General features: G+C 40.4%; 1 protein-coding gene across 1 annotated transcript; it reads left to right on the top strand.

Annotated features, from left to right (window-relative positions):
* The first annotated feature begins 3,243 nt into the window (after nt 1-3,243).
* Nucleotides 3,244-24,276, top strand: MYLIP (myosin regulatory light chain interacting protein). Its single transcript, XM_090271752.1, has 7 exons — nt 3,244-3,559; nt 4,685-4,875; nt 17,878-18,063; nt 19,277-19,474; nt 19,986-20,150; nt 21,019-21,439; nt 22,799-24,276. Exons 1-7 carry the CDS (start codon nt 3,473-3,475, stop codon nt 22,886-22,888), a joined length of 1,338 nt encoding a protein of 445 aa, XP_090127878.1. The 5' UTR covers nt 3,244-3,472; the 3' UTR covers nt 22,889-24,276.
* Nucleotides 24,277-24,410: the final 134 nt, after the last annotated feature.

Here is a 24,410-nt window from a genome sequence, read left to right as displayed (position 1 = left end):
AGATGTTTGCTTTCTCCCTGGAAAGTTCGTACTCCCTAATGTTCCACTGATTTGAGAAATGTTCACCCCCACCAATCTCTGTGTCACACCTGTCCACAAAATACATTATCTTGGCTCTACCTTCCTTTATAGAAGGCATGCTTAGATACAGTGTGAGGGGCAGGGGAGAAGTGTCATTATAGATTGGCTGGTTAGAACACCTACCAGTTAGGACAGGTTTGTGAATCTGAGCCTGGAGTAGATTGGGTGTCCTCTGTTTCGTGGTTTCCAATTTCATCCCTCACACCCACCCAACCTTTCTCAAAATCAGAATGATAGCAAACCCTATTGTGGTTGGATTAGCACCTACATATCACCAGACTTGAGACAACATAGGTCTAATTATTGACCATGTCTCTAAGTAAGAGACAGGTATAAAAACATTAAACAAAATATTTTTGTTGTTAAACAAAATGTGCCAAGTTGGAAATGATTTCCCAGCTCTGAGTATCTCTCAACTAAATTACATGTGCCAAAGAAGTAAGGATATCACAGACTCTGACTTTTCAAGACATACAGGCAGTGAGAAGAAAAACAGAGGAAAGGATAGTGTTTTGGGGAGGAAAAAAAGGAGTACAGCTGAGAAACAGTACTAGTTGGATTTTTTGTGGTGATTGTTCTTTCTGTTTATAATTTTCTTAATATTCACACTAGTTATAGATTTGGAACTCCCCACCCCAGGAATCTCTTGCTGTCTTGATATATCTCCAAAAGTTCATGTGCTATATTTGTTTATATTACCACAAAAATTTAGAGCACACTGCATGCAAAGTACAAAAGTAAAACATCAGTATGAACTAGAAATATCTTATAAAATTACATTTTCATTTTTCCCTTGTATTTTTAAGTCTTTTCCAAGTAGTCTACTATGAACATGAACTACCCTCACAGACAGAAAAAGAATCAGTTAAAGTGTCTGCTAATGAAGACAATTCCATTTGGTATGTTCCAAAGTTTGCAATACTGACCAAGCATTACTTATTCTTTCTCTATCCCTTCTTTCACTCTAAACAACCAGTTTTGGAAATGAGACACTGCTTTGAAGTTAGGCCAGGGTCAAATTAAACTACTTCTGAATTTCACATGTCTGATACTTCAAATGAGAGATTTCAGCTCACTCGACACATTCTAACATGCTAGTGCAAAATGAAACATTGCTTATGTGAATAATTAGCTTGAATAATGTGTGAAAGCAAACAGGTTTTTGAGTAGTCACTAAGTGTTCTTCCCTCCATGCTCCTATATTTTAAATGAACAGTAGGAGGTAGGTGAAGTAGGCCTTTCCTTTGACCTAACACAGGGTGTTTGCAGTAGTGTGTGCAGTGTTGAGAGAGGAAAAAGCAAGGAGACATATCCAGCCAGCCAGATCACACCTAGTATGCTCAACCAGAAGAAAAATTTCTCAGCCAGACAACTATCACATCACACTCTACAAATATTATCCCAAGCTGTCTTTAGCTCTAGCATTCTAACTGTGGTTCTTGGGTGTATTTGAATGACCAGTACTCCACTGGCTCAGTTGACTTTACCACTTAATTATGATTTCTATTTTTAAGTATATTTTATTGAATATGCTATTACAGTTGTCCCAATTTTTTCCTTTTGCCCTCCTCCACCTGGTAACCCCCTTCTCTCCAGCAATCCCTGCCCCCTTAGTTCAAGTCCATGGGTCATACATATGAGTTCTTTGGCTCCTCCATTTCCTTTACTATTCTTAACATATCCCTGTCTATTTTGCATCTACCCATTATGCTTCCTAACCCCTGCAACTTTCTCCCATTCTCCCCCTTCTCCCTCTCCGCTGATAACCTTCCATATGATCTCCATATCTATGATTCTGTTCCTGCTCTAGTTGTATGCTTAGTTTGTTTTTGCTTTTATTGTTTTAGATTCAGTTGTTGATAGTTGTGGGTTTGTTGTCCTTTTAATGTTCATAGTTTTGATCTTCTTTTTCTTGAATAAGTCCCTTTGACATTCCAGGTAATAGTAGCTTGGTGATGATGAACTCCTTTAATTTTACCTTGTCTGGGAAGCACTTTATCTGCCCTTCCATTCTAAATGATAGCTTTGCTGGATAGAGTAATCTTGGTTGTAGGTGCTTGCTTTTCATCACTTGAATACTTCTTGCCAGTCCCGTCTTCCTACAGAGCTTCTTTTGATAAATCAACTGATAGTCTTATGGGAACTCCTTTGTAAGTAATTCTGCTTTTCTCTTGCTGCTTTTAAACTTTCTCCCTGTCCAGTCTGTGGCCTAGGGATTGGGGACCCCTGAATTAGATAAATCAGCCAAATGTTATCTCCCAAATAACTTTCCCAGGTCAGTAAACTGGAATTAAAGGAAAGGGGGGAAAGGAGCTGATACAAGACGGGGCTATTTCAGCAGCACAAAACAGTGAGGTGTATCCATCAGATACCAAAAAAAAAGGTGAGAGGGCACAGGTCCATCTACAACACCAGAGGGCAGCACAACAGGCGCCCAATTAATATTTAATGAATGAATAAGATAAGACATGCGATAGAATGAGCAACCTGAGAGAGGGCTTTAGTGCCCTACAAGGTACTTTGATTCAACACAACAGGTAAATAGAAAACGCTGGAGAGGATTCATATAGAAGAACTAGACCAAGTTCCCTGGCTCGTTGTTCAACTGCAAAAACTTACGCTCGGATTGTTTTTTCACTGACGAAGTCTGAAACAAGGGACAACCACTTCACCTTCCAACAACCTGCTGTGGTAATCGCAGAGGAAAATAGTTTTCATTAGGCTTTGGGGTTGCTCCCTTTCTTTTTTTGCTTTCGCCTCCCGAAATGCATTTTTGGAGATACCCAAGGTTTCTGAAAAACGGCGGCAGCTTGGAGGTGTTCAATCACTGTAAATTCAAGCCCAAAAGAAAGGCGTCAGCGCCGCAGAGCCCCAGGCGGTCGCTCGCTCCTTGCAGTCTCGCCCAGCGGGCAGAAGCAACGGGTGTGTTCAGGACTTCCTCCTGCCGCAGTACTCCAGCGGCCGCAAGCTGCCACCTCCTCTGGCGGCCCAGGGAACTCAGCAGGCGCTGGGAGGTGCGGCCGAGGCTGAGCTGGAGCTCCTATTGGCTGGTGGGGCAGTGGAGGCGGGGCGGAGCCTCTGTGATTGGCGAGGACTCCAGCCGGAGGGGGCGGGGCCGCTATATCTGAGGAGTCTGTCGCGGCGCAGGCAGTCGGACTGCTGGAGTGCGGCGCCGTCGTGGAGACTGAGAAACCCAGCAGGCGAGCGGGTTCGCTAGCGAGGGGGTGGCGGCAGGGCGCTGGGGACGTCCAGTGTCTTCAGGACAGGGGTCTGCAGGGCAGCAGCCTTCGGAGGGCCAGCCTTGCCGAGCCCGGAACTGGGTCTGATTGGAGGCGGCAGCCCCGTGCACACCAAAGAGGAGGCAGCTGTAGCGGCCCCAGCGGCCCCAGCCATGCTGTGCTATGTGACGAGGCCGGACGCGGTGCTGATGGAGGTGGAGGTGGAAGCGAAAGCTAACGGCGAGGACTGCCTCAACCAGGTGAGGATGAGGATCCGAGAGGGGACCCGGTCTGTCCCCGAAGGGGGGGGGGGGCCTCGCGGCGGAGCCAGGCGCCAGGGCGCGTCACTTGCCAGGGGCCAGGAGGAGCTGCGTCGGCGGCCGCGGGGGAGCGCGGCTCAGGGCAGCGCGCCCCAAGCCCCCGCCCGGCGCACCCTCCTCCCCGCGGGCGTGGGGCGCGCGGCCACCATCCCGGCGCGTCGGGAACGCGTGTGGGGAGCGCGGAGGACGCTTGCGGCGGCGGGCCACCCAGCCCCCCAGCCCGGCACTTTCCCGGAAGAAGGCGGTCCAGCACACCTGCCGCAGGTGTGTGCTTGATGCCTGCCTGGTCCCGCGGGGCCTGGCAATGACAGCTGCCTCTCAGGATGAGGTAGCCGGAGGCCCTCTGGTCCCGGGTTGCTTGGCTGACAAGCCGGGCCCTTGTCTCTTGCTGCTTCTCAAAGGGACCGTTCACCTGTTTCTCCGGATTTGCGGGGGATCGGAGGACCGTAGGTTTTGGGCACCTACTTCTCTGTTGTCTTGAAGCCCGCAGCGTTTCCTTAGAAGTGAGGGACGGTTCCAAACAGTGGGTACTGGTATGGCAGGCAGCGGACTTGATCTCAAGTGAAGCACTGTGCTCCCAAAGCCCCTAGACCTGAGATGTTTGGAAAACCTCTTGTAAAGCTTGGCTGACACTTGTGGCATGTTGCCTCATTTTGTAACTTTTTTTGAGTCCAGATGTTTAAAACTGTCCAGATAATAAGTTGCCAAAATCAGCTGTGTCGATTGTGCTGGTGGGGGGAATTCTGGTGACTGGAATAAGAAAAAAAAAATGTCCTGAGATTACCCCCCCTCAGCTTTTCTGGAAGGCTACTTTTGAGGACTCCTTTTCCTTTACTGCCATTGGCCATGTCCGAGGTATTACAGGAAGGACACGCCTGTAAACTTCTCCTAGTGATTTAGCATCACTGGAGCCTTAGAACTTTGTTCTTCTAGTTCACAACAGTAACTAGGACCTTGTTGAACTCTGTAAAAAGTAGGCAGGAGTCTTAGATACATGGAGTCCGTGGGTTTGCTTTGACTTCGTGGACCACTTGCTCATCCAGGTGGCATTCATTTTTGTTTTAGGTATGCAGGCGATTGGGAATTATAGAAGTCGATTACTTTGGACTGCAGTTTACGGGTAGCAAAGGTGAGAGTTTATGGCTAAATCTGAGAAACCGGATCTCCCAGCAGATGGATGGGCTAGCCCCTTACCGGCTTAAACTGAGAGTCAAGTTCTTTGTGGAGCCTCATCTCATCTTACAGGAGCAGACTAGGTAGGTAAAGTGATGCTAAAATAAACCAATGTCAAATAAACCTTTTGGTCCATTGCACCTTCCCAGAGATGTTCATTCACAGGCAAATTTGTTTGATACAGAGTTGGTTCATAACTTAGAAGTTTTCCATGTCATGGCCCTTTTACTGAGGTGAAGAGGGTGCTATATATAGTTGGCCTGAGGTACATTTTCCAACTCTTCTTGTGGTTTTTCTTGTCTTTATACGCAATGAGAGAGCAGGGTTGAATTCTTACAAACACTTGAGATTAGTGCCACATCTGATAGAGAGAGAGAGAAGGAAAGAACCCAGTAGACTTCCTGACAGCAGCATCTATTGCCCGAGAGTAACCTCTGCCTCAGCAATGTTACTATAGGTCATTGTAGACTGTTCTAACAGAAAGCAGGAAGCAATTCCTCCTGGATCACCTAAATTTGGTCAACTTCTTCAACCTAGCATCAGATTACAGTGCAACTTAGTGCAGAATTTTTAAAGTTTTTAAATTTCTCAAAAATTTAGTAAAGCAATTCTTTGAAGGCAGGTGTAACCGAACCCCACCCCAAAGATATATTACATAGGATTCTCGAGTTTAGATTGTTTTCTTCTAGAAAACCACCAGTCCCTTGGACTGACAGTAATACTTTCTGAAGGATGAGCCAAACAAGGAAACCAGTGTTTAATATTTATTGCTGAAATGCCACAGACCTAAATCGTATAGTGGCATGTTAAAGAAAAAAAGAAAAGAAAAGGAAAAGAAAAAGGGAAAACAACTAGTTCTAAATGCAGCAAACTTTGAGTCTATAAATTCTAATGTTTATTATAATCCTTTGGCTTGAAAATTTGTAATGCACATGAAAAATGTGAGTGTTAAAATTTTGAGTAATTTTGAGTGAACAATATACTTTAAGAGTTTTTAACATATCACATTTTTGTTTACCCAAGGACTGATAAAAACATATTTTGAAATCTCTTCATTTGAATTTGAAATTTCTGCTTTGCCTTGTTATGGAGCCTTAAAGAGTGAGAGAAATGTTCAATTTTATTTCTGAAGTAACTGGCATATTGAATTCTTAGTGCTCCTAAAAATGTCTTGCCAAATATCCAAGTGATTGCACGTTTAAGGATGTTTCAGTTGTCTATATGGATCAGAATGGTTTGGGTTTTTTGTTGTTGTTGTTGTTATTGTTTTTTACTTAAAACTGATTTGTGAAAACTTTCACTTTTCACTTCAATGTGATAACTGTCAGTCAAGGAAGAAAAATATATATAACACACAAATATTGCTATTTTCATTGTGTACTTTTATCATGATTTTGTCATCATTTCAGGACCTCCAGATGCAAATCTATTTTGATGACACATTTATTTTTTAAATATCTTCAGAAGCTTGGAGGAGTGAATACATCATTCAAACAATGGCTGTAGTTATAACAGTATACTACATTTGTATAATGAATGTTTATAGACTTTAATATTTACTATAAGATAGTATTTACCTGTGCTTTCTTATAATTGAGTTAATAAATACAGTATTATCAAATTATTTTATTCAGGCAAGAAATAGATATGTTTTGTGAATTAGAATTAGAATCAAATTTCCTACTTTATTGACTCATTTGACTTTGACTCTTGAGATTCTTGCTTCATGGCACTCAAAGAATGCACATACCTAGTTAGACTAGGTAATTTTAATTGATTTTAGGTCCTTCTGAAATCTTATTGAAAAATTAGTGTGATTTAAGCTTTTGACTTTTAAAATATTGATGAATTTTAGTTGTTTTTGTGGAAGGGATAGTCTGAAACACAGAATTTTAAGAAAATGTCACCTAAAGTTTATATAGCATTCTGCCTTAATAACTAGATAAAGTGATTTGTAATTAGCATTTGTATCTTTTAATTAGGATCATAAGTTGTACTGTGTCCAGTTTAGTTATACAGTCAGCATTGTTTTTATGTGCTTGATACAATAGGGACAAAATGCTTATTTCCCCTAATGTTATGTTAGCAAAATAAAGCTGGTTGATTAACTTACTGATGTTTATTCATTATAAAATATTTATATGAAATGGCACAAAAATAAAATAGATGTATTTATGTAGTGAGTAAAGTCAGCTTTACCAGTCCAGTTATGAGAGGTGTTTGTTTACTCTCTTTAAGTCAAGTCATAAGGGTACATTTAGTGTACTGAAAGTATCTGGACTGTTTATTAAGTGGTGCTGAAATATCCTGGCTGAGTTGTCCTCTGTGGACAATTAAAGTAGCCTGCTCACAGTAGAGCTGGTCTCACCAGGGGCCAGTTAACATATCAATATTAGATTGCATTGGATTAGGGAGGCTGCTGTGAGAATGGCAGGCAGGAAAGCCTGATTGTAACAGGAGGGTACTGGGGTCCAGGCAGAAACCCAGCATTCTAGGTCCAACTCTGCCACAGGCTTCCAGTGTATGCAGACTTGAAAGACTGAACCAGCTCTTTATGTCAATTGAAAGCCTGGGACAAAATTGTCCCTAGAACCTCTTCTATGAATACATTTTTTTACTTTGCTTCTGCTTCCTCTCTATATGATATACCGCAATACATTTCTCTGAGGACAGAAAAAAATGTATCAAGTGTCTGCTTAGATTGGTAGGTAGAGTCAACTGGTCTCTGATTTGGTCTCGTTTCAGATTTGGTTCTTTACCCAGATTATTATGTTTGCTCTTGAATGGAGGTCTGGAAAGTAACCAGAGAGCCTGGTTTAGACTTAGCTGGCACATTTCAGAGGTGGAGACAGCAGGTATTTTCAGCGATGTTTGCCATACTGTGGATTCTAAAAGTGAAACTTACATTTTCTCGATGTAGGTCTAAAATAATAATCTTTGAAATTCTTGCCTTTCAAAGGCTCTTGGGTATTCACAGCAGTTCGGACCAGATTTTGTCAACATTTTCAAAACCAGAGATTAGGGAATTACATGCTTCATCTTCAGAGATGGTAATTATACCATCCACTGTCAATAAAATCTATTTCTTCTGAGTTTGCCACATTTTAGAAGAGCTCTGCTGTCTTTGCTAGGGGCACTCCAGCTTAGGTTAAGACTAACCAACACCACAATTCTCTTCCCCAAGAAACAACCCCAACATAAGGACTTGGTGAGTCCTGAACTAAATATTTATGGAAATACTGTAATCCTGAACATTGAATTTCATTGTCAGTGATGTGAGCAGTGATGGGTGACTTGTCCCTAGTTAAATCCTGACTTCCTTTAGCCCTCAGCTCAGTCACCACTCCTCAGGAAGGCCGTCTCTAGGCCCACTTAAGAGACTAAACTCTCCCAGGACATTGTGTAACATTCCTTTATAGCATTTAATGAGCATATAATACTGCATTTATTGATGTGACAATTTGTTTATTGTCAACCACTCTAATCATCTAAATTTCATGAAACAGGGAGCTGATCCACATTGTATCCCCAGAATCTAGCAAGTGCCTGGTGCATAAATATTCATTGAATCAATGAGTTACAAACTTGGAAATAAACAAAAACAGGTTAATGGATACTGATTATATATATTTTCTTACAGAAAATGAAATATTTTTCCAGTTTGCTTCTATAAACTGAAGAGTTTGAAAGTATCGAAAAGAAGTCTCACCATTATAAACATGTTTTGTAGTGATTATCCTCTGTTAAGAAATTGCTCAGTGCTTAGCATTCTTTTGTTTCCTTCACCCTCTCCACCCCACCATGTAGGCCATTTGTTTATTGTTTTGTTTATGCCCAAACACAAAATAGGCTCCAGGAAAGTAAAAATGGTAAAAAGACATATAATATTGCCAAAGACGGTATTAATTCAATTTCTGAATTCTAATTTCTCTATTTTTCTTTTTGCTCAGAATATAGAACATTTGTGTTATTATTGCTATATGTTAATTTTAGCCAAGGTCTCCCATCTTAAGTCTCTATGAATTTCTGATACTTAAGTATTTGTATGAAATCTCCAAAGACCATTGAGGAATTGATTTTTATGTAATGAAAATGAACTTTAATCTTGACCATATAATTTTTAAATAAGATTTGAAGATTTAGATGGCAATTAGCGTCAGACTCAGGGTGACCAGTGGTACATAGCTGCCATGCTATCAGGTATATTTATTCTTTAGTTGTATTGCACTGCAGCCTGGTGCCTGACTTCTCCCAGACCTACTAGCAGCCTCACTAAGTATTACATTGTTAAGAAAGAGATTGTAGTTAACACTTTTAAACTACAGGAATGCCTGGATTGTTGTTTACCAAGAACAGGTATCTATGGTGAGTAATCCTATTCTTTAGAAGTACAGATTTTATCACTTTTGAAGCTGGGAATGTCCTTCCCATTCCTACCCTCCCCCATCTCCTTATCTTTTAACTTCTTGGAGCCTAAGGAGGAACAAATTTATTTGTCATACCCATTTTGCATTTTGAGCTTTGAGGAGAATTTCCTTAAGCCTGAACCAAGACCTGACTTGGTAATTATTTGGCTGTCACAGTTTTCTCAATTGCAAGCCTTCCATGAAGTGTAGGTTTGCTGGTTCATTTTAGGTATAAGCTGTTCATTTGAATTTTTTGAACCTAGATCCTAAGGGATTTTTACTATTTTTCTTCCTCAACCTTATAAAAATTTTCAAACATACAGATAAGTTGAAGAATTTTACAGTAAATGCTCAATACTCCCACCTACATTCTACTATGAACAGTTTACTTGCCTTATCGCATTTTTACCTATTTTTTGATCCCTCTATCTGTTTATCAGTCTTTCTGATGCTTGTCAAAATAAATTGGATGTAGGTACATTTTCCCCTACATACTTCAGTATGGATATCATTAACTAGAACCCAATATTTGCCTACAGTTCTTTTTTCTTTGGATATAAAATTTACATATGATGAATTGCACACATTCTAATTACACCATTAAATGGGTTTTTGACAAATGGGTATGCCTATTTAAACAAAATCCTTACCAAGATTTAGGATATTACCATCACTCCAGAATGTCTCCTCATGCCCTTCTGAAGTCAGTCCCCACCCTCCTTCCCCACCCTTACCCACCCCACTGCACAACCAGGGTTACGGTTTTTCAGCATAGATTAGTTATGCCTGTTGGGCTTTATGTGGATGAAATCATGCCATGCATATGCTTTTTGTGTCTGCCTTCTTTTGCTCATCATAGATTTTTTGAGATCTGTAACATTGTGTATATATCAGTGACTTGTTCCTGTTTGTTGCTGAATAGTATTCTATAGTATGAATGTACTACTATTTGTTTATCAATACTCCCACTGATGAAGACCTTTTTCCAGCTATTATGAATAAAGCTGCTATGAACAAGTCTCTTTGGTAGACATGTGCTTGTCTTTCTCTTGAGTAAATACTTAAGACTGGAATAGCTGGGCCATAGAGGAGGAAACAACTTAGTTTTATAAGCAACTGCCAGACCTTTTCCCAAAGCCCTTGTACCATCCTTCACTTCCACCAAGAATGTCTGAGAGTTCAGTTCCTCCACATCTCTGCCAGCCTTCAGTTTTAATTTGTATGTCTCTTGATTAATAATGTAAACACTTGCTATGGCCAGGTGGTTCAGCTGATTGAAGGATTGTCCCTTACACCAGAAGGTTTCAGGTTTGATTCTCAGTCAGAGCACAGACCTAGGTTGCAGGTTCAATTCCCCATTGGGGCTTGTACGGGAGACAACTGATCAAAGTTTCTTTCTCTCTCCCTCTCTCTCTTTCTCTCTCTCAAATCTATGAACATGTCCTCAGGTGAGGATTTAAAAGTACTATGTAAACACTTTTTCATGCGTTTATTGGCCTTTTGTACATTTTCTTTAGTGAAGTATCTATTCAAGTCATTTACCCATTTTTATTGTTGTTGCCTTTATTTTTGAGCTTTGCAAATTCTTTGAATTTACCAGTTTTATTTTTTCAGATAATGTGTTTTGTAAATACTATATTTTCTCCAGTAGCATACTTGTTTTCTTGATGCCTTTTGATGACTAGAAGTTTTTATTTTGGCCAAGTCTAATTTATTCTTTATTTTTTCTTTTACAATTTTTACTGACTGTGTCCTGAGAAACCTTTGCCTACCCCTGTGTCATGAAGATACTCTCCTCTGTTTCATTTTAAAAGCATCATAGTTCTAGCTGTGATCCATCTTGAAATGATTTTTGTTTCCCTAGAACTTAAGATACAAAACAAAAAACTCTTACAGCAATTCTGTTTTGATTTGATGGTTTTAAAGTATAACTTGGCAGGCTTTGGTTTAAAATAAACTGATGTGGTTAAGTGACTCATTAGATTGAGGGAGGCATTCCCTTCATCTCTGTGGGGGTCTAACTAGGTGAGGGACAAACCAAGCATTATTAATGGATGGCCAGGTTCAGTCAGATCTTTTGATATAGTTCAATTATTGGGACTAGAGAGTTTTTAAAAATAGCTACTTAGCCATTTTTAAGATGTTTTGGGTTAGTTTCTTAAATTTTGAATTTAATAGTGCATGTGGACATAGTCATTTTACATTTGTGTCACAAAAAGCTCTTTAAAATGATGTAACTGGAAAAATACCTAGAGGGCAATAATTGAGAGTAACCATCCGTGATGAGCAGATAGACAATTTCCCAACTGGTTTGCAGAAAGTTCTACTTTGATTTTTAGAAGATTTTTTATGAGTCAAGCCAGTGTTTAGAGGAAAGTTCTCTGATTACAATTCATAAAAGTAAATGACTCTATTCCTTAAAGCTGTGGAAAGAAATTAATTTTTAGAATAGAGGAAATTCAAAGCACTTGGAAACAGAAATATATTAAGAATATGTGATTCTTTTGTTTTAAATTAAAATTTGGAAGATCCTTCTATTCACTTCTTATTTTTTAATCTTCTAAAAATGCTACAGTAAGTATGAATTCATTTGTACCCATAATGCAAAGATATAAGTTAGCCAGAATGTTTCATTTTGGCCTTCAAAATGTGATCCATATATTGAAAATACCCACTTTCTTAGTAACTGGATAAAACTTGAAGAATCATGAATCTTAAGGTGCAACCAGGAAAATGCTTGGGAAATGCACTTTAAGTTGTTTCTATAGGACGTATTCAGACATTTACTTAAAACGAAGAAAACAGTTATTTTCAAGGGCTTTCATTCTGTTTGTGATTCTAACATGTAGTCTAAATTGAATTAGAAATGTCAACCACTTTTGATCTTCAGTAAAAAAATAAAAACTGCAGACATGACTCCTTTGACCACATCTACTTTTTATTGATATTATTGGTAACTTTTCACCCACTTTACAAAAAAAGGGGGGGGGAGGGGGAGGGGGAATCCATGAGCCAGTTACAGACCAGATGGTTCAAGAGAAAATAATAGAAGAAAATACTTGATTCAAAGCCATCCCTAACTATTGAGTCATCACTGGATTCTTTATTGGAAGTGTGTCTCCATCCTCTGCCATTCTCCCTCTTAGAAAGAGCACATTAAATAGAGTCTTCTGATGGCTCGTCACAGCTGGTGACCTTTGCTGTCACTGCTCCATTGTTCTGTCCTCCTGGAAAGCATAAAGTGGTCACCCAAAAGGCAGTTTGTAACAGGAATTATTTTGATAGAATTGTGTTACTTCACACCAAAAGGCTGTAAGTTTCATCTTAAAAGGAACAGACTTGTTCACCCTGTAACCCCAGCATAGGGCTTGGCACAGAGGGAATGAACAGCAAATATTTGTTGACTAGAAATGAAAAGGTTCTTTGTGGCCATGAAACTGAAAAATGCAGGAAGGGCCTGATCAGAAAGTTTATGTCAACAGTAAAATGGAGGGTTCTACTCACAGGGCAATGATTGCCGTCCAGCCTAGAATGTGGAGTATGTAGAAAAGACCAGTTGTCCCCACCCCCTTTTTAATTCTGACCCACATGCCAGGAGAGGATCTGCATTACTCCTGGGCTGCTGACTGCTGTTAATATTTAGTTACTGCTGCTTTGCCTCTGATTTTGGCAGCTGTCTCTTCAGAAGTAGGCATGTATGGCTTGGAAAAAGAAATTGGATCAATTTTGAAACTTTTGCAAGCTACACTTTTCAATAAAGCAGAAACTAGTCTCTAACTTGATAGTTGGTAAATAACTTAAAAGACACTGTTGTTAAGAGTTAGCCTTACAGCCTTTCAGCACATAATTTCTTCTTTAATGTAAGCATGTATTCAGATTTCATTTCTACTAATATCTCCCCTGAGGAATACAGAGACAGAGGTATATAACCAAGATGAAGTTTACTGAATGGTCATTTAAAAAACCTTTAGAGGGCTAAAGCAGTGCTGTGACACCAACATTTTATGGGAATGCTAGGCCTCAGTCCTCAGATAGCTATTTTAAAACAAGTTATTCTTGTGGTTATTTCTTTGCCCCAGAAGGGACCCCCTTCACAGTTTAGTGGTATGTCAGAAATCCTTTAAAGACTAGCAGATGTTTAGGTTAATAAAAACCATGCTTATCTTCTTTCATTGCTATTATGTATCTTATTGTGATTTTTCATAGGGACTTTGAATAAAGGAAGTAACTGTAGTATTTGGAACAGTCTTATTATTTTAAACATTTCTCTATCATCATGCAAGTCAGGAAACATTAAATTTAAACAGTTCTTAAATGTAGATTAATGGCTCTTGTCAGCCTGACAAGACTCTGAGTAGTGCCCTTCCTTGTATTTCTAGTCTCACTTTCTTCCTTTTTGTACATTTCTCATGTTGTCCCCTCTACCTGAAACATTAAACACAGACTAATCTATGAATAAAAACAGTGTTGAGGACTGGAGTAGGGTATCCAGCTGAAGGAGGGAGCTGATCTTGTGACGTCTGTTCAGAACACAGCTCAGAGCTCTACTAGTGGTCATAGCTAATCAATTAATGGAAGGAATATTGTGGCATTTGAGGATGTTTCAGAGGCTATAACAAGTTGTCAGAGGATGGTTAGATTTATACATTTACCAGAGACAAATTTTATAACCTAGGCCGATCTGTCTAGCATTTGTATGCTCTCTCAAGACCTTTTAGTAAATGTGGAATATACTATTGTATACAGTTAGGTCAAATGGACTGAAACTAAGGTGGGGATGAATATAAACAGACTGTGCAGTTTTACATACACGTATGGAGCCCTCTGACATTAGAGGAACTTAAGAAGTTAGAATATGTCAAATACTATAATAGAGGAATAAGTAGTTTTGCATGTGTTATAGATGAAATGGTAGCTAAATGAGCTGACAGAAAGAATGGGCTTCAGGACAGAAGGAGCAGGGAATTGTTCCTTTCCCTGGGTGTAGTGGCAGGAGGGAATGACAGGCGACATGGGGCCAAAGGGTGGAGAAGACTGGTGTCATGCTGACAGTGTGCTTTTTCGGAAACAGTGGGATCCCTTGAAGGATTTTAGGCAGAGGAAAGGCAAGTACATCCCAGAAGCTTGGAAAGCGGATTAGCACGGAATCCAGAAGAGAGATCAGTTTAGAGGATATTGAAAATTCTCTGACAGTTTAGAGATGCAGATAGGGCAGAGAAGGTAAAAGTGGGAAGAATAAAGCTGGATTTAAAGAGTTTCCAGAAAGAGAAAGTAGGTGGAGATAAGATTAATAGTCAAAAGTGAGTTTATTCAGAAATGTAACAAGTCAGACTGTGCTTTCCACCGGGAGAAAAAGGTTTGGGAAGACAGTGAGTTTGGTTTTGAGTGAGCTAAAACAGGGATCCTGGAAAACATCCCAGTGAGAACTCTGCAAGCAGTTGGACATTTGAATCCAATTCCTAAGAAAGAAGTTTGGGCTAAAAGTAAAAATTGGGGGGTTATCTGAATAAAGCCGAGGGTGTTGAGATATTAATTCCATGTCAAGGTCAAGTTTTTTCTGATTACAATAATTTGTTTTTTAAAAGCTTTAGTGGAAAAGCTTGGGTGTAATTACTGTGTTTTTCACTCCATAAGACACACTTTTTTTCCCTCAAAAGTAGGGGGAAATATCTGTGCGTCTTATGGAGCAAATATTGCATCACAGACTGTGTATTACCTGATCTGTCAGCGGTGGCGACACCTGTTAGAAGAGGAAGCAGTGAGCCCATGGGAAACCCTTGGGGATGCATAAATGTCCCACTTACTGCTGGATCTCAGGGCATCTGGTCAGTTGCTGTCCACCTCTGTGCATCACCCAGGTCCTGGGAGGGTGCAGAGAGCCGCCTGACACTCCCAGGTACAACCACTGACCTGTCGAATCAGCTGAGGCTAATAGTGGGTATGAGGCACAATGCCAATTGCCAGTTGTCTGACATTGGGTGGGGTCTGTGTCAGTAGAACTGCCTCCAATCACCAATCACTGTGTCTTAAGCTCTGCCAATCATGAGAGGAAGATGGGTGGAGCTGAAGTAACATGTTCTCAGCTGGCTACTGGCTCCATTAGATGCTACAGCTGTCTCGTCTACCTCCATATTGTTTCCAGTGCACACCAGATTTCTGTGTGAGGAGGCCAGCAGTAACTGGGTGAGCAGCCATAAATGCTGACGTGTGTAGTGTATATATAAAGAGAGTTATGGTGGGGTCACTGTTCTAGCAGTAACACAGGTACTGAGGGGATTAAGGGGTATCACTAGCCATAACAGGCACTGGGGGTAGTCCGCCAGAACCTGTAACTAGGATAGCGATACTCTCAGTGACTGTTACAACTAGTGATACCTCTTAACTCCCTCAGTGCCTGTTATTAAAGGCCCCACCTTAAAGAGTACCTCCAACCATCCAAAAACCCCACTTCTCTCTGGGCGGTTAGCCTGGTTAGAGCATTAAAATAAAAAAAAGCTCATCATCAAATCAACAATTAGTGCTGGCAAGGATGTGGAGAAACTGGAACCCTACTGCACTGTTGGTGGGAATGCAGACTTGTGCAGCCACTATGGAGAACAGTATGAAATTACCTCAAAAGATTAAAAATGGAACTGCCTTTTGAACCAGCGATACCACTGCTAGGATTATACCTGAAAACTCCTAAAACCCCAATTCAAAAGAACTTATGCACCCCTATGTTCATAGCAGCACTCTTTGCAATAGCTAAGTGCTGGAAACAACCTAAGTGCCCATCTGTAGATGAGTGGATCAAAAAACTGTGGCACATTTACACGATGAAATACTATGTAGCAGAGAGAAAGAAGGAACTCCTGCCATTTGCAACAACATGGATGGAACTAGAGAGAATTATGCTTAGTGAAATAAGCCAGGCAATGAAAGAAAAATATCTTATGATATCACCTAATACAGGAAACTAAGGAACAACACAAACAAATGAACTAAATAGAACAAGGAACAGAATAATAGTTTTTAGGGGGGAGAGGGAAGGGAGAGAAGGGGGATAGGTAAGGGAAGGGTTTAGTTAAGGAACGTGTGTAAATTACTCATGGACATGGACAACGGGGAGGGATATGATTGTGGGAGAGGGGATGGGCTGGTGGGGAGCAACGGGGGAAAAAATGGGACAACTGTAATTGAAAAACAAAATAAAAATTCTATATATATATTTTAAAAAAAGCTCATCTCTTTGTCATAAAACAGATAGTTGGGGGTGAGAAGCAATGAGCTTTTTTAATTTGAATGCCAGGCTAACTGCCAAGGGAGAAGTGGGGGGAAGTGGAGCTTTCGGAAGGTTGGAAGTACTTTTTAATCCCTTAGTTCCTATTCTGTAATGCCCTGGCCTCACACCATCTTAGTGCCAGTCTGTGGCTCCGGAAAAATAGTCAGTTTATGCAGGAGGGTGAGGTGGCTGGTGCCGTGTAGGACAGTGATCTGAAAGGTGCCAGCACCATAACCACGAAAACCTCAGGACATGAGAAAACCCATTACACGGTTGTGTTGTCCTGCTGTACAGATGGCACCAAATTGCCACCGATGTTAATTTTCAAAAGGAAAACCTTTCCAAAAGAAGTGATTCCACAAGGAATGGTTGTGCATGTTCATGAGAAAGAATGGATAGACAAAAATGGAATGAGAGTATGGGTTGAAAAAGTGTGGTTCAAACGTCCTGGAGGGCTTCTAAAAAAACCTACCTTATTAGTGCCTGACCAGTTTAGAGCACATATAAGTGACACTACAAAAAAGAGCTTTAAAGAAGTGAAGACTCATCTAGCTGTAATTCCTGTGGGTCTTACCAGCCAGTTACAGCCTCCACGTTTCCATCAACAGACCATTTAAAGTCTTTATGTGAGAAGAGTGGAACAAATGGGTGGCTGCTGGTAACCATGATCTGACACCTACTGGATGAATGAAGAGGCCCGCTAACACTCAAGTTTGTGAATGGGTGAAAACACCATGGCACTCAGTGAAGGATGAAACTGTTGTACAGTCATTCAAAAAATGTGGCATTGGCAGTGCCTTAGATGGAACTGAAGATAGTATCATATATGAAGATAGCGAAGAAAGTGGTATCAGTGATTGTGAGCAACTGAGCTTCATAAATTCTGACACTAGCAATGATGAGTTCTTGGGATTCCCAGAAAACTAGAAGAGTGCTTGAACCTTAGCTTCTCCTCATTTGTTAATGTCAGTGATGATGGTTTTTAATACCTCTGTTGACTGCCGTTCACTTTACATAGTTGAAATATTATTCTGTTATATTTTATTAAATATTTTAGTACACCATTTGATTCAGAATAGTTTTTTTCTTGTTTTCCTCCTCTAAATCTAGGTGCGTCTTATGGTCAGATGCGTCTTAATGGTGCGAAAAATACGGTATTTCACATTTTATAACTTGAATGTTAATGAACTTTGATTTCTTTTTGTTTGGGTTACACTTTTTATTCCAAAGAAACTTAGTCCTTAGACTTACTTTGCCACAATACTCATTATAAGGAAGGTTCTTTAATGCAAGCATTTTAAGGGTGGCTTTTTAAATTTCTGTTTTCCTTACTTAAAAGGAATTGTGAAAATGCTAAGCAGGTTGAGTTGACACCAAGTTAGTTCCCAGCATAATCTCATGCTTGCATTGCTTTGTAGGCATATCTTTTTCTTGCATATCAAGGAGGCCCTCCTGGCTGGCCACCTCCAGTGTTCCCCAGAGCAGGCAGTGGAACTCAGTGCCCTCTTGGCCCAGACCAAGTTTGGAGACTACAATCAGAACACTGCCAAGTACAGCTACGAGGAGCTGTGTGCAAAAGAGCTCTCTAGTGCGGCCTTGAACAGGTGAGACTTCAGTTAAGGCTAGTGTTTATACCCATAGATCTAGCAAATTGATAAGAATTTCCAGGAGGAAATGGATCTATGATATATATAGATAATTTGTGAGGTTGAGACTAGGCCACTGCCCACTTTTACCAGCTTTCAAAAGATTCTTAGCCTTTTCTTTGAGAAACCTATAAATACAACATATAGTCTACACAAATAAATGCCGTTGTGCGGAATGCTATATAACAGGAATTTTTTAAATCTCCCACTTTTTAAGAATGCAAATCTCCTAACATCGAAAATCTACCATGTATACTAGAATGGTCTTCTATCCGAGCAAGGATTAAACGGAGAGACCTAACATAGGTGTCTCCTTATCTATTCCTCAGTAACTAGTTACCTTGAAATTCAGTGGCTTACAACAACAAACATCTCACAGTTCTTCTGGGTTCTCAGGCTCAGGGTCTTTCCTGAGGCTGCTGTCAACCAAAGGAGCTCAGTCTCAACCAAAGGATCACCTGAGGAGACCCACTTCCAGGCTGACCCCTGTGCCTTGTTGGCAGGCCTCGTTCCCTCACCACATGGCCTCTCTGTGGAACTCTGCAATTATGTAGTAGCTGGCTTCACCCAGCACAAGCAATCCAAGTCAGAGCAAGAGAGAACACCAAGATGATGACATTCCATCATTCTGCCATATTCTGTTCATTAGAAGCAAGTCATTAATCCAGTTCATACTCAAATGAAGGACATTTTCAAGGGTGAGAGCACCAGGAGGTGGGGGTCTTTAAGGACTAGATTAGAGGGTGTCTGCCACAATAGATAAAATAAATCCTCCATTTTTTTTCATTTGCAAACAATCTAATCAATCCCTTATAATGCTGTTTTAATGAAATTTATAAAGTAAATGTAGACAAATAGATGAGAAGTTTTTACATATAAAATTCTTACAATGTATTTTTAGAAAATTTTCATAATTCTTTAAATTCACCCTCATCTAGCATCCCCAATAGTTTTCCTACTGCACATTTAATAGTCAGTTCTTGAATAGTGTTAGAAGTATTTTATTGTAAGTTTTCTAAATAAATGAAACTTCGATAATATATAGCTCACATATATTGTGATTCATAAATGACAGTGTCAGTTGACTTCAGTAGTGAAAATGATACATATTTATCTCTAAAGTCTGCATAAGTCAATCTGCATACCTCTCTGCCTTTTTGGTGTCCTACAGCATTGTTGCAAAGCATAAGGAGTTGGAGGGGACCAGCCAGGCTTCGGCTGAATACCAGGTCTTGCAGATTGTGTCGGCAATGGAAAACTATGGCATTGAATGGCATTCCGTGAGGGACAGCGAAGGGCAGAAACTCTTTATAGGAGTTGGACCTGAAGGAATCTCGATTTGTAAAGATGACTTCAGCCCAATTAATAGGTAACCCAAGTCTTAAATATTTTTAGACCTATGTATGTGTATACTTCTGTAACTCCAATCATGAAAATAGAAAATGGAGCAGGATTTACTGAACAGTCTTCCTTTAGAAATACAGTGTTTCATTTTGGTACATACATTCACTTTATTCAGGCTTCGATAACTATTTAATTTTTTAAAATACTAAAGTGTTTTTTAGTATTTAAAAAAAACTAAGAAGTATTGATGTGGCAGGCTTAATATCTTTCAGATAAGTCATTCACTGCTGTAAGAATCTCATTTTCACCAATACACACATGTACACACACCCCAAGACTTGCTCCAACACTTCTCTTCACTGACCCACAATTGCTTTTCCATGTGCCTTCATAACTAGACAGCAAAGTGCTTAAATGAGCAAATGAGCATCTGGTTTTATTGGTGGGTCATGAGTACATGAGAATCCTACACAGGTCCAGACAGAATGACAAATCTCTCCTCTGGACTTGCTCACCTTTCTCTTCCTGTCTTTCAGGATAGCTTACCCGGTAGTGCAGATGGCCACCCAGTCAGGAAAGAATGTATACTTGACTGTCACCAAGGAGTCTGGGAACAGCATTGTGCTCTTGTTTAAGATGATCAGCACCAGGGCAGCCAGCGGGCTCTACCGCGCAATCACGGAGACGCATGCTTTCTACAGGCACGTACTGCTATTAACCTTAGTGTCCATCCACAGCTCGAAGGTTTTCAGGTGACAAGGAGACTCCTACAGTGTCTGGTATTGTTGTGTCAGTAAATCCTGTACCGAATCTAAGAAACCGGCTGCCTTGGAAACACTTCATTTCTACTGCAGCAGTGGAGTCCCTAGCAACGTAGTCCTGCCTTTCCCACAGAAAGTGCATGTGTATGAGCTGCAGACACCTCCCCCAGCTTACTTCCTCCCAACCTGCACACAGCACCTTCTGTGGGGCGGCGGTGGGGATCGGGTGGTGCCTTGTGCCCTTTCCTAGCAGGACGACCCAAGTCATCTCTCCTTTCTGGGAGAGCGGCTATCCGGAATCCTCACTACATCATAAGGATTTTTAAATAAGAGTTTTGATGCTACCATTTCAGAGGGTGATTTTAAATAGAGTTGTGGTTTCATGCAAATATTTGGAAAATTAAAGCTAAGAAACCTAATTGGCAGGCAACCTCAGCCCTTTTTATGCTAAAATAGACATGCAAGTTGTGAAGCAGAATGGAAAATGTGTATAAATTTTTAACATAAAACCAAGACTTCAAAGGAAAATGTATTTTTCTTGCCACAAAGTGGTTTGGACTATAGCTCATGTCCCTGCAGCTGGAGGGGCACATTCACTGTCTCCAAAGTTTACAGCTGCTTTATCAGAGAAACATTGAAATTTTTAACACACATAAAATTGGAAAAATATATTTACTTTCTAGCATGCAAATAAGAATATTAAATGTCTGCTGACACTAATTTTCTTATTCACAGCAGCGTTTGACATTCTGAATCTTGGGAATGGCAGGCTTGTCAGTATTAAGGTGCTGTCAATCCCTCCCTGTAGGTGTGACACGGTGACAAGTGCTGTCATGATGCAGTATAGTCGAGACTTGAAGGGCCACTTGGCATCTCTGTTTCTGAATGAAAACATTAACCTGGGCAAGAAGTATGTCTTCGATATTAAGAGAACATCGAAGGAGGTGTATGACCACGCCAGGAGGGCTCTGTACAATGCCGGTGTCGTGGACCTGGTCTCAAGAAGTAACCACAGCCCTCCCAGCTCACCTCTGAAGTCCTCAGAGAATGGCATGAACTGCAGGAGCTGCGAGGGCCTGAGCTGCCAGCAGACCCGAGTGCTGCAGGAGAAGCTGCGCAAGCTGAAGGAGGCCATGCTGTGCATGCTGTGCTGTGGGGAGGAGATCAACTCGGCCTTCTGCCCCTGTGGGCACACTGTGTGCTGTGAGAGCTGTGCCGCCCAGCTCCAGGTGAGGGTGTCCGCCAGCACTTTCCCGAGCAGCCTCGCATGCCCCTCCCTTCATAGGGAGTACCTGCTACATGCCAGGTGCTGGCTAGCTAATGCACAAACCAAGGATGTCCACCTACACCTGGACAAGTCTTTGTATCTAGTGACTTGAAAGGTATTGCCCTTTTGAAACATTTTGGACTAGGGTTTTATTTTCTACAGTGCAATTACTCAAACCCTAGACTTTTCTCAAGTGCTGGAAGCAAGGTTCAGATTCACCAAGTAATGCATCTAGTTAGCTGCTGAGCTGAGGATACAATGTGGGCCTCTTGAGGGCTGACCTAAGACTCCCTCTTCCATTTCATGTTGCTTCCTATTTGCTGGCACTTGAGAGGATTGTCTTTACTTAAAATATTTGAGAAAGAATACTTAGAGTTTACTTAAAATATTTGAGAAGGAATACTTAGAGTTTAGTTAATTCTCAATTATCCATAGGTAGATTATTTACTCTGTGATTATTTGTAATTAATTTCCTTTTATTACTGCATTTGCATGTAGGGGCCCCTTGGAGTAGCTCTTAAGTTAGCAAGTCAAACTAACTTTAATATTACTACAAAAATATAAAAGCACCTCATATATCATATTCCTTTCTTGCACTTGTATTTCCTCTTACAATAATTTTTTCAATTTGTTTTCATTTCCCAGAATGTTAAATTTCACTATGGTTTTCTATAAAACTAGCCTTAAATAACATCTAGTCCTTCAGAAAGTGCTAATTTCAGAGCCGTTTTTAGAGTTACATAATGAGTTAACTGAGTGCCTGTGTCCTTCCTAAGAGTAGATCATGCTACTATGACAAGTTACTTCCCCAGGAGTGGTCATGGGTTTGTCGTTTTCTGCCCTTGTGCCTAAGGCTCCCTTTGTGGCTGAGGAAGGGCCATGATTACTGAGAAGCCTATGACTAGGAACAGAGCCACACTCGCTGGCCTCAGTCAGCCCCAAGCCAGCACACACAGTCTCTGGAAGAACCTCCTGCATCACTGCCCGAGGGTTATAATCTGCCCATGTGGGGACCACAGCCTCATCGCAGAGCAAGTCTTTGAGAATCACTTTATTCATTGTACCCTGTTTAAAATTTGATGGAAAACCTAATTCATTTCCTTCAATTTATCCTTTATCATAATATTTGTTTTTAATCCCTTATAAAGTATAAACTTTCAAACAGGTTAGAAAGCAAAGATCTCTACCAATTAAAGCCAGGAATAATTGTGACCATGACTTATTTAAAAAACAGAGTGAGAACGTGGTAGGTATCACAAGTAGACACTGAAGAGACAGATCGAAGGTATCCTAACAGGCTCTGCTGGCTTCTCTTTTGCAGTCATGTCCTGTGTGCAGGTCGCGGGTAGAACACGTTCAGCACGTCTATCTTCCAACCCACACCAGTCTTCTCAACCTGACCATCATCTGATCTGCTGTGCACTTACTGGACAGCCTGTGTTTCCATGAACTGCACTATTATAAACCGAAAATGATAGATCGTGGAGAAGATAAATACTCCAACACCCATCTGCCACGCAACATCTTTTAAAAAGGAAGAAGAAAAAGAATACAACACTCCTCACCACCAAAACATGCCATCAGCACCGCCAGTGGTGGGGACTAGGAAGAGCTCGGGACACTGACACATCCCTCAGACTTTCATACTTCTTATGATCAAGTAAAGGAATAAGTGAAATCTCTGATGTCATTAGGTGGCGACATAGCCAAAATATGGGTACCTTTTAGGAAGTGATGTTGTAAGTCTCCTTAATGCATCCTAAGGGAAGTTTCCTACCTGCAGCCAGTTTTGTAAGAACTGGTTTGAAGATTTTTTTTTTTTGTACAGTCACAGAGCTTTGAACATTTTTAATAGAAAAATTGTTCTTAAAGAAAGAGACGTTTTAATGTCATTCCTGTTTTTGTAACTTGTTCAAGAATGATTGGAAGGAAAACAGATTTAAAAATCAATTCTGTGACTTTTAAAAAGTTGACAAAGTTGTCAGATTTAAACCAGTCTGGCTGGTGGAAAACAACTCAATGCGGGTGCCTTCCTGTTGCTTTTCCCACCCCTCTCCGCATCCCTAAGCCTTTCAATTATAAAATGCTACCAATTTTGGTGGAGTAATCAGCACTCCTTGGGCCTCTTGAGTTGGTGGGATGTTTTATTTTAAGATTGAAAAGGGAGCATGTTCCTTGGGAGGGGGGAGTGTTAAGCTTCACAGTATACAAACAAGGGCAGTTCTCCAGCTCTCCCAAGCACTACCCAGCTTCACCCTGTGGGGTCGCTTTTGCTTGAGCCATCAAGCCTTGTACAGCCTTATTGTAGGTATCTAGATAGCGTATGCTTTTTTTGGTAAATGCTTAAGTATTAACTTTTGGTCGTCCCCTCTCTATGTCTTAAAGGGGTTTCAGGTTTTTTGTTTCTATATTCTTAATCATGTTTTCCACTCCCACTTGGGCATTTTGGACATTGGTCAGCTTGTGGGTTTTCCAGGACTTTGGGAAACCTTGATGACTATTGGGTGCAATACTAGCTAACTTAAAGCTAGAAAGCTACACTGTCACTTTACTGAGATTTCTGAGTATACTTTTCATATTGCCTTAATGTAGCAGTAATGTGTTTATGCGTTTGTTTCTTTGCACAGACATTTTGTCAGATATTAAATCTCTACTTTTTTATGGCACATATTAGCATATAAGCCTTTATTCCAAAAGATATTTATTTTTTCACTTGTAAAAAAATAACGTTTCCACATAAAGAACTCTGTTATATCCTAAGAGGACTTCTGTATTTTATATTCAGGATAATAAAGACTTTAAAGCAAATGTGGGGTGTTTGTATCATCACAGTTATTGTTATTTAAGCCTGTTTAATTTATATAAAAGAAGAGAGCATTAATAATATCATAGTTGGTGTCTAATTTAATCCTATATGGAAAATTTGAAAATGT

The sequence above is a fragment of the Furipterus horrens genome, unplaced genomic scaffold, assembly GCF_987537825.1.
Source record: "Furipterus horrens unplaced genomic scaffold, mFurHor1.1.pri manual_scaffold_3, whole genome shotgun sequence".
NCBI lineage: Eukaryota > Metazoa > Chordata > Mammalia > Chiroptera > Furipteridae > Furipterus > Furipterus horrens.
Note: the sequence above shows the minus strand (reverse complement) of the source record. Positions and strands in the feature narration are given on the sequence as shown.

Bases quoted from the DNA above. Each gene is read 5' to 3' on its own strand.
- MYLIP (XM_090271752.1), top strand. From the start codon at position 3,473: ATGCTGTGCTATGTGACGAGGCCGGACGCGGTGCTGATGGAGGTGGAG. The intron at 4,876-17,877 runs GTAGGTAAAGTG...ATTGCTTTGTAG, and splicing joins ATCTTACAGGAGCAGACTAG to GCATATCTTTTTCTTGCATA. The intron at 20,151-21,018 runs GCACGTACTGCT...CCCTCCCTGTAG, and splicing joins GAGACGCATGCTTTCTACAG to GTGTGACACGGTGACAAGTG.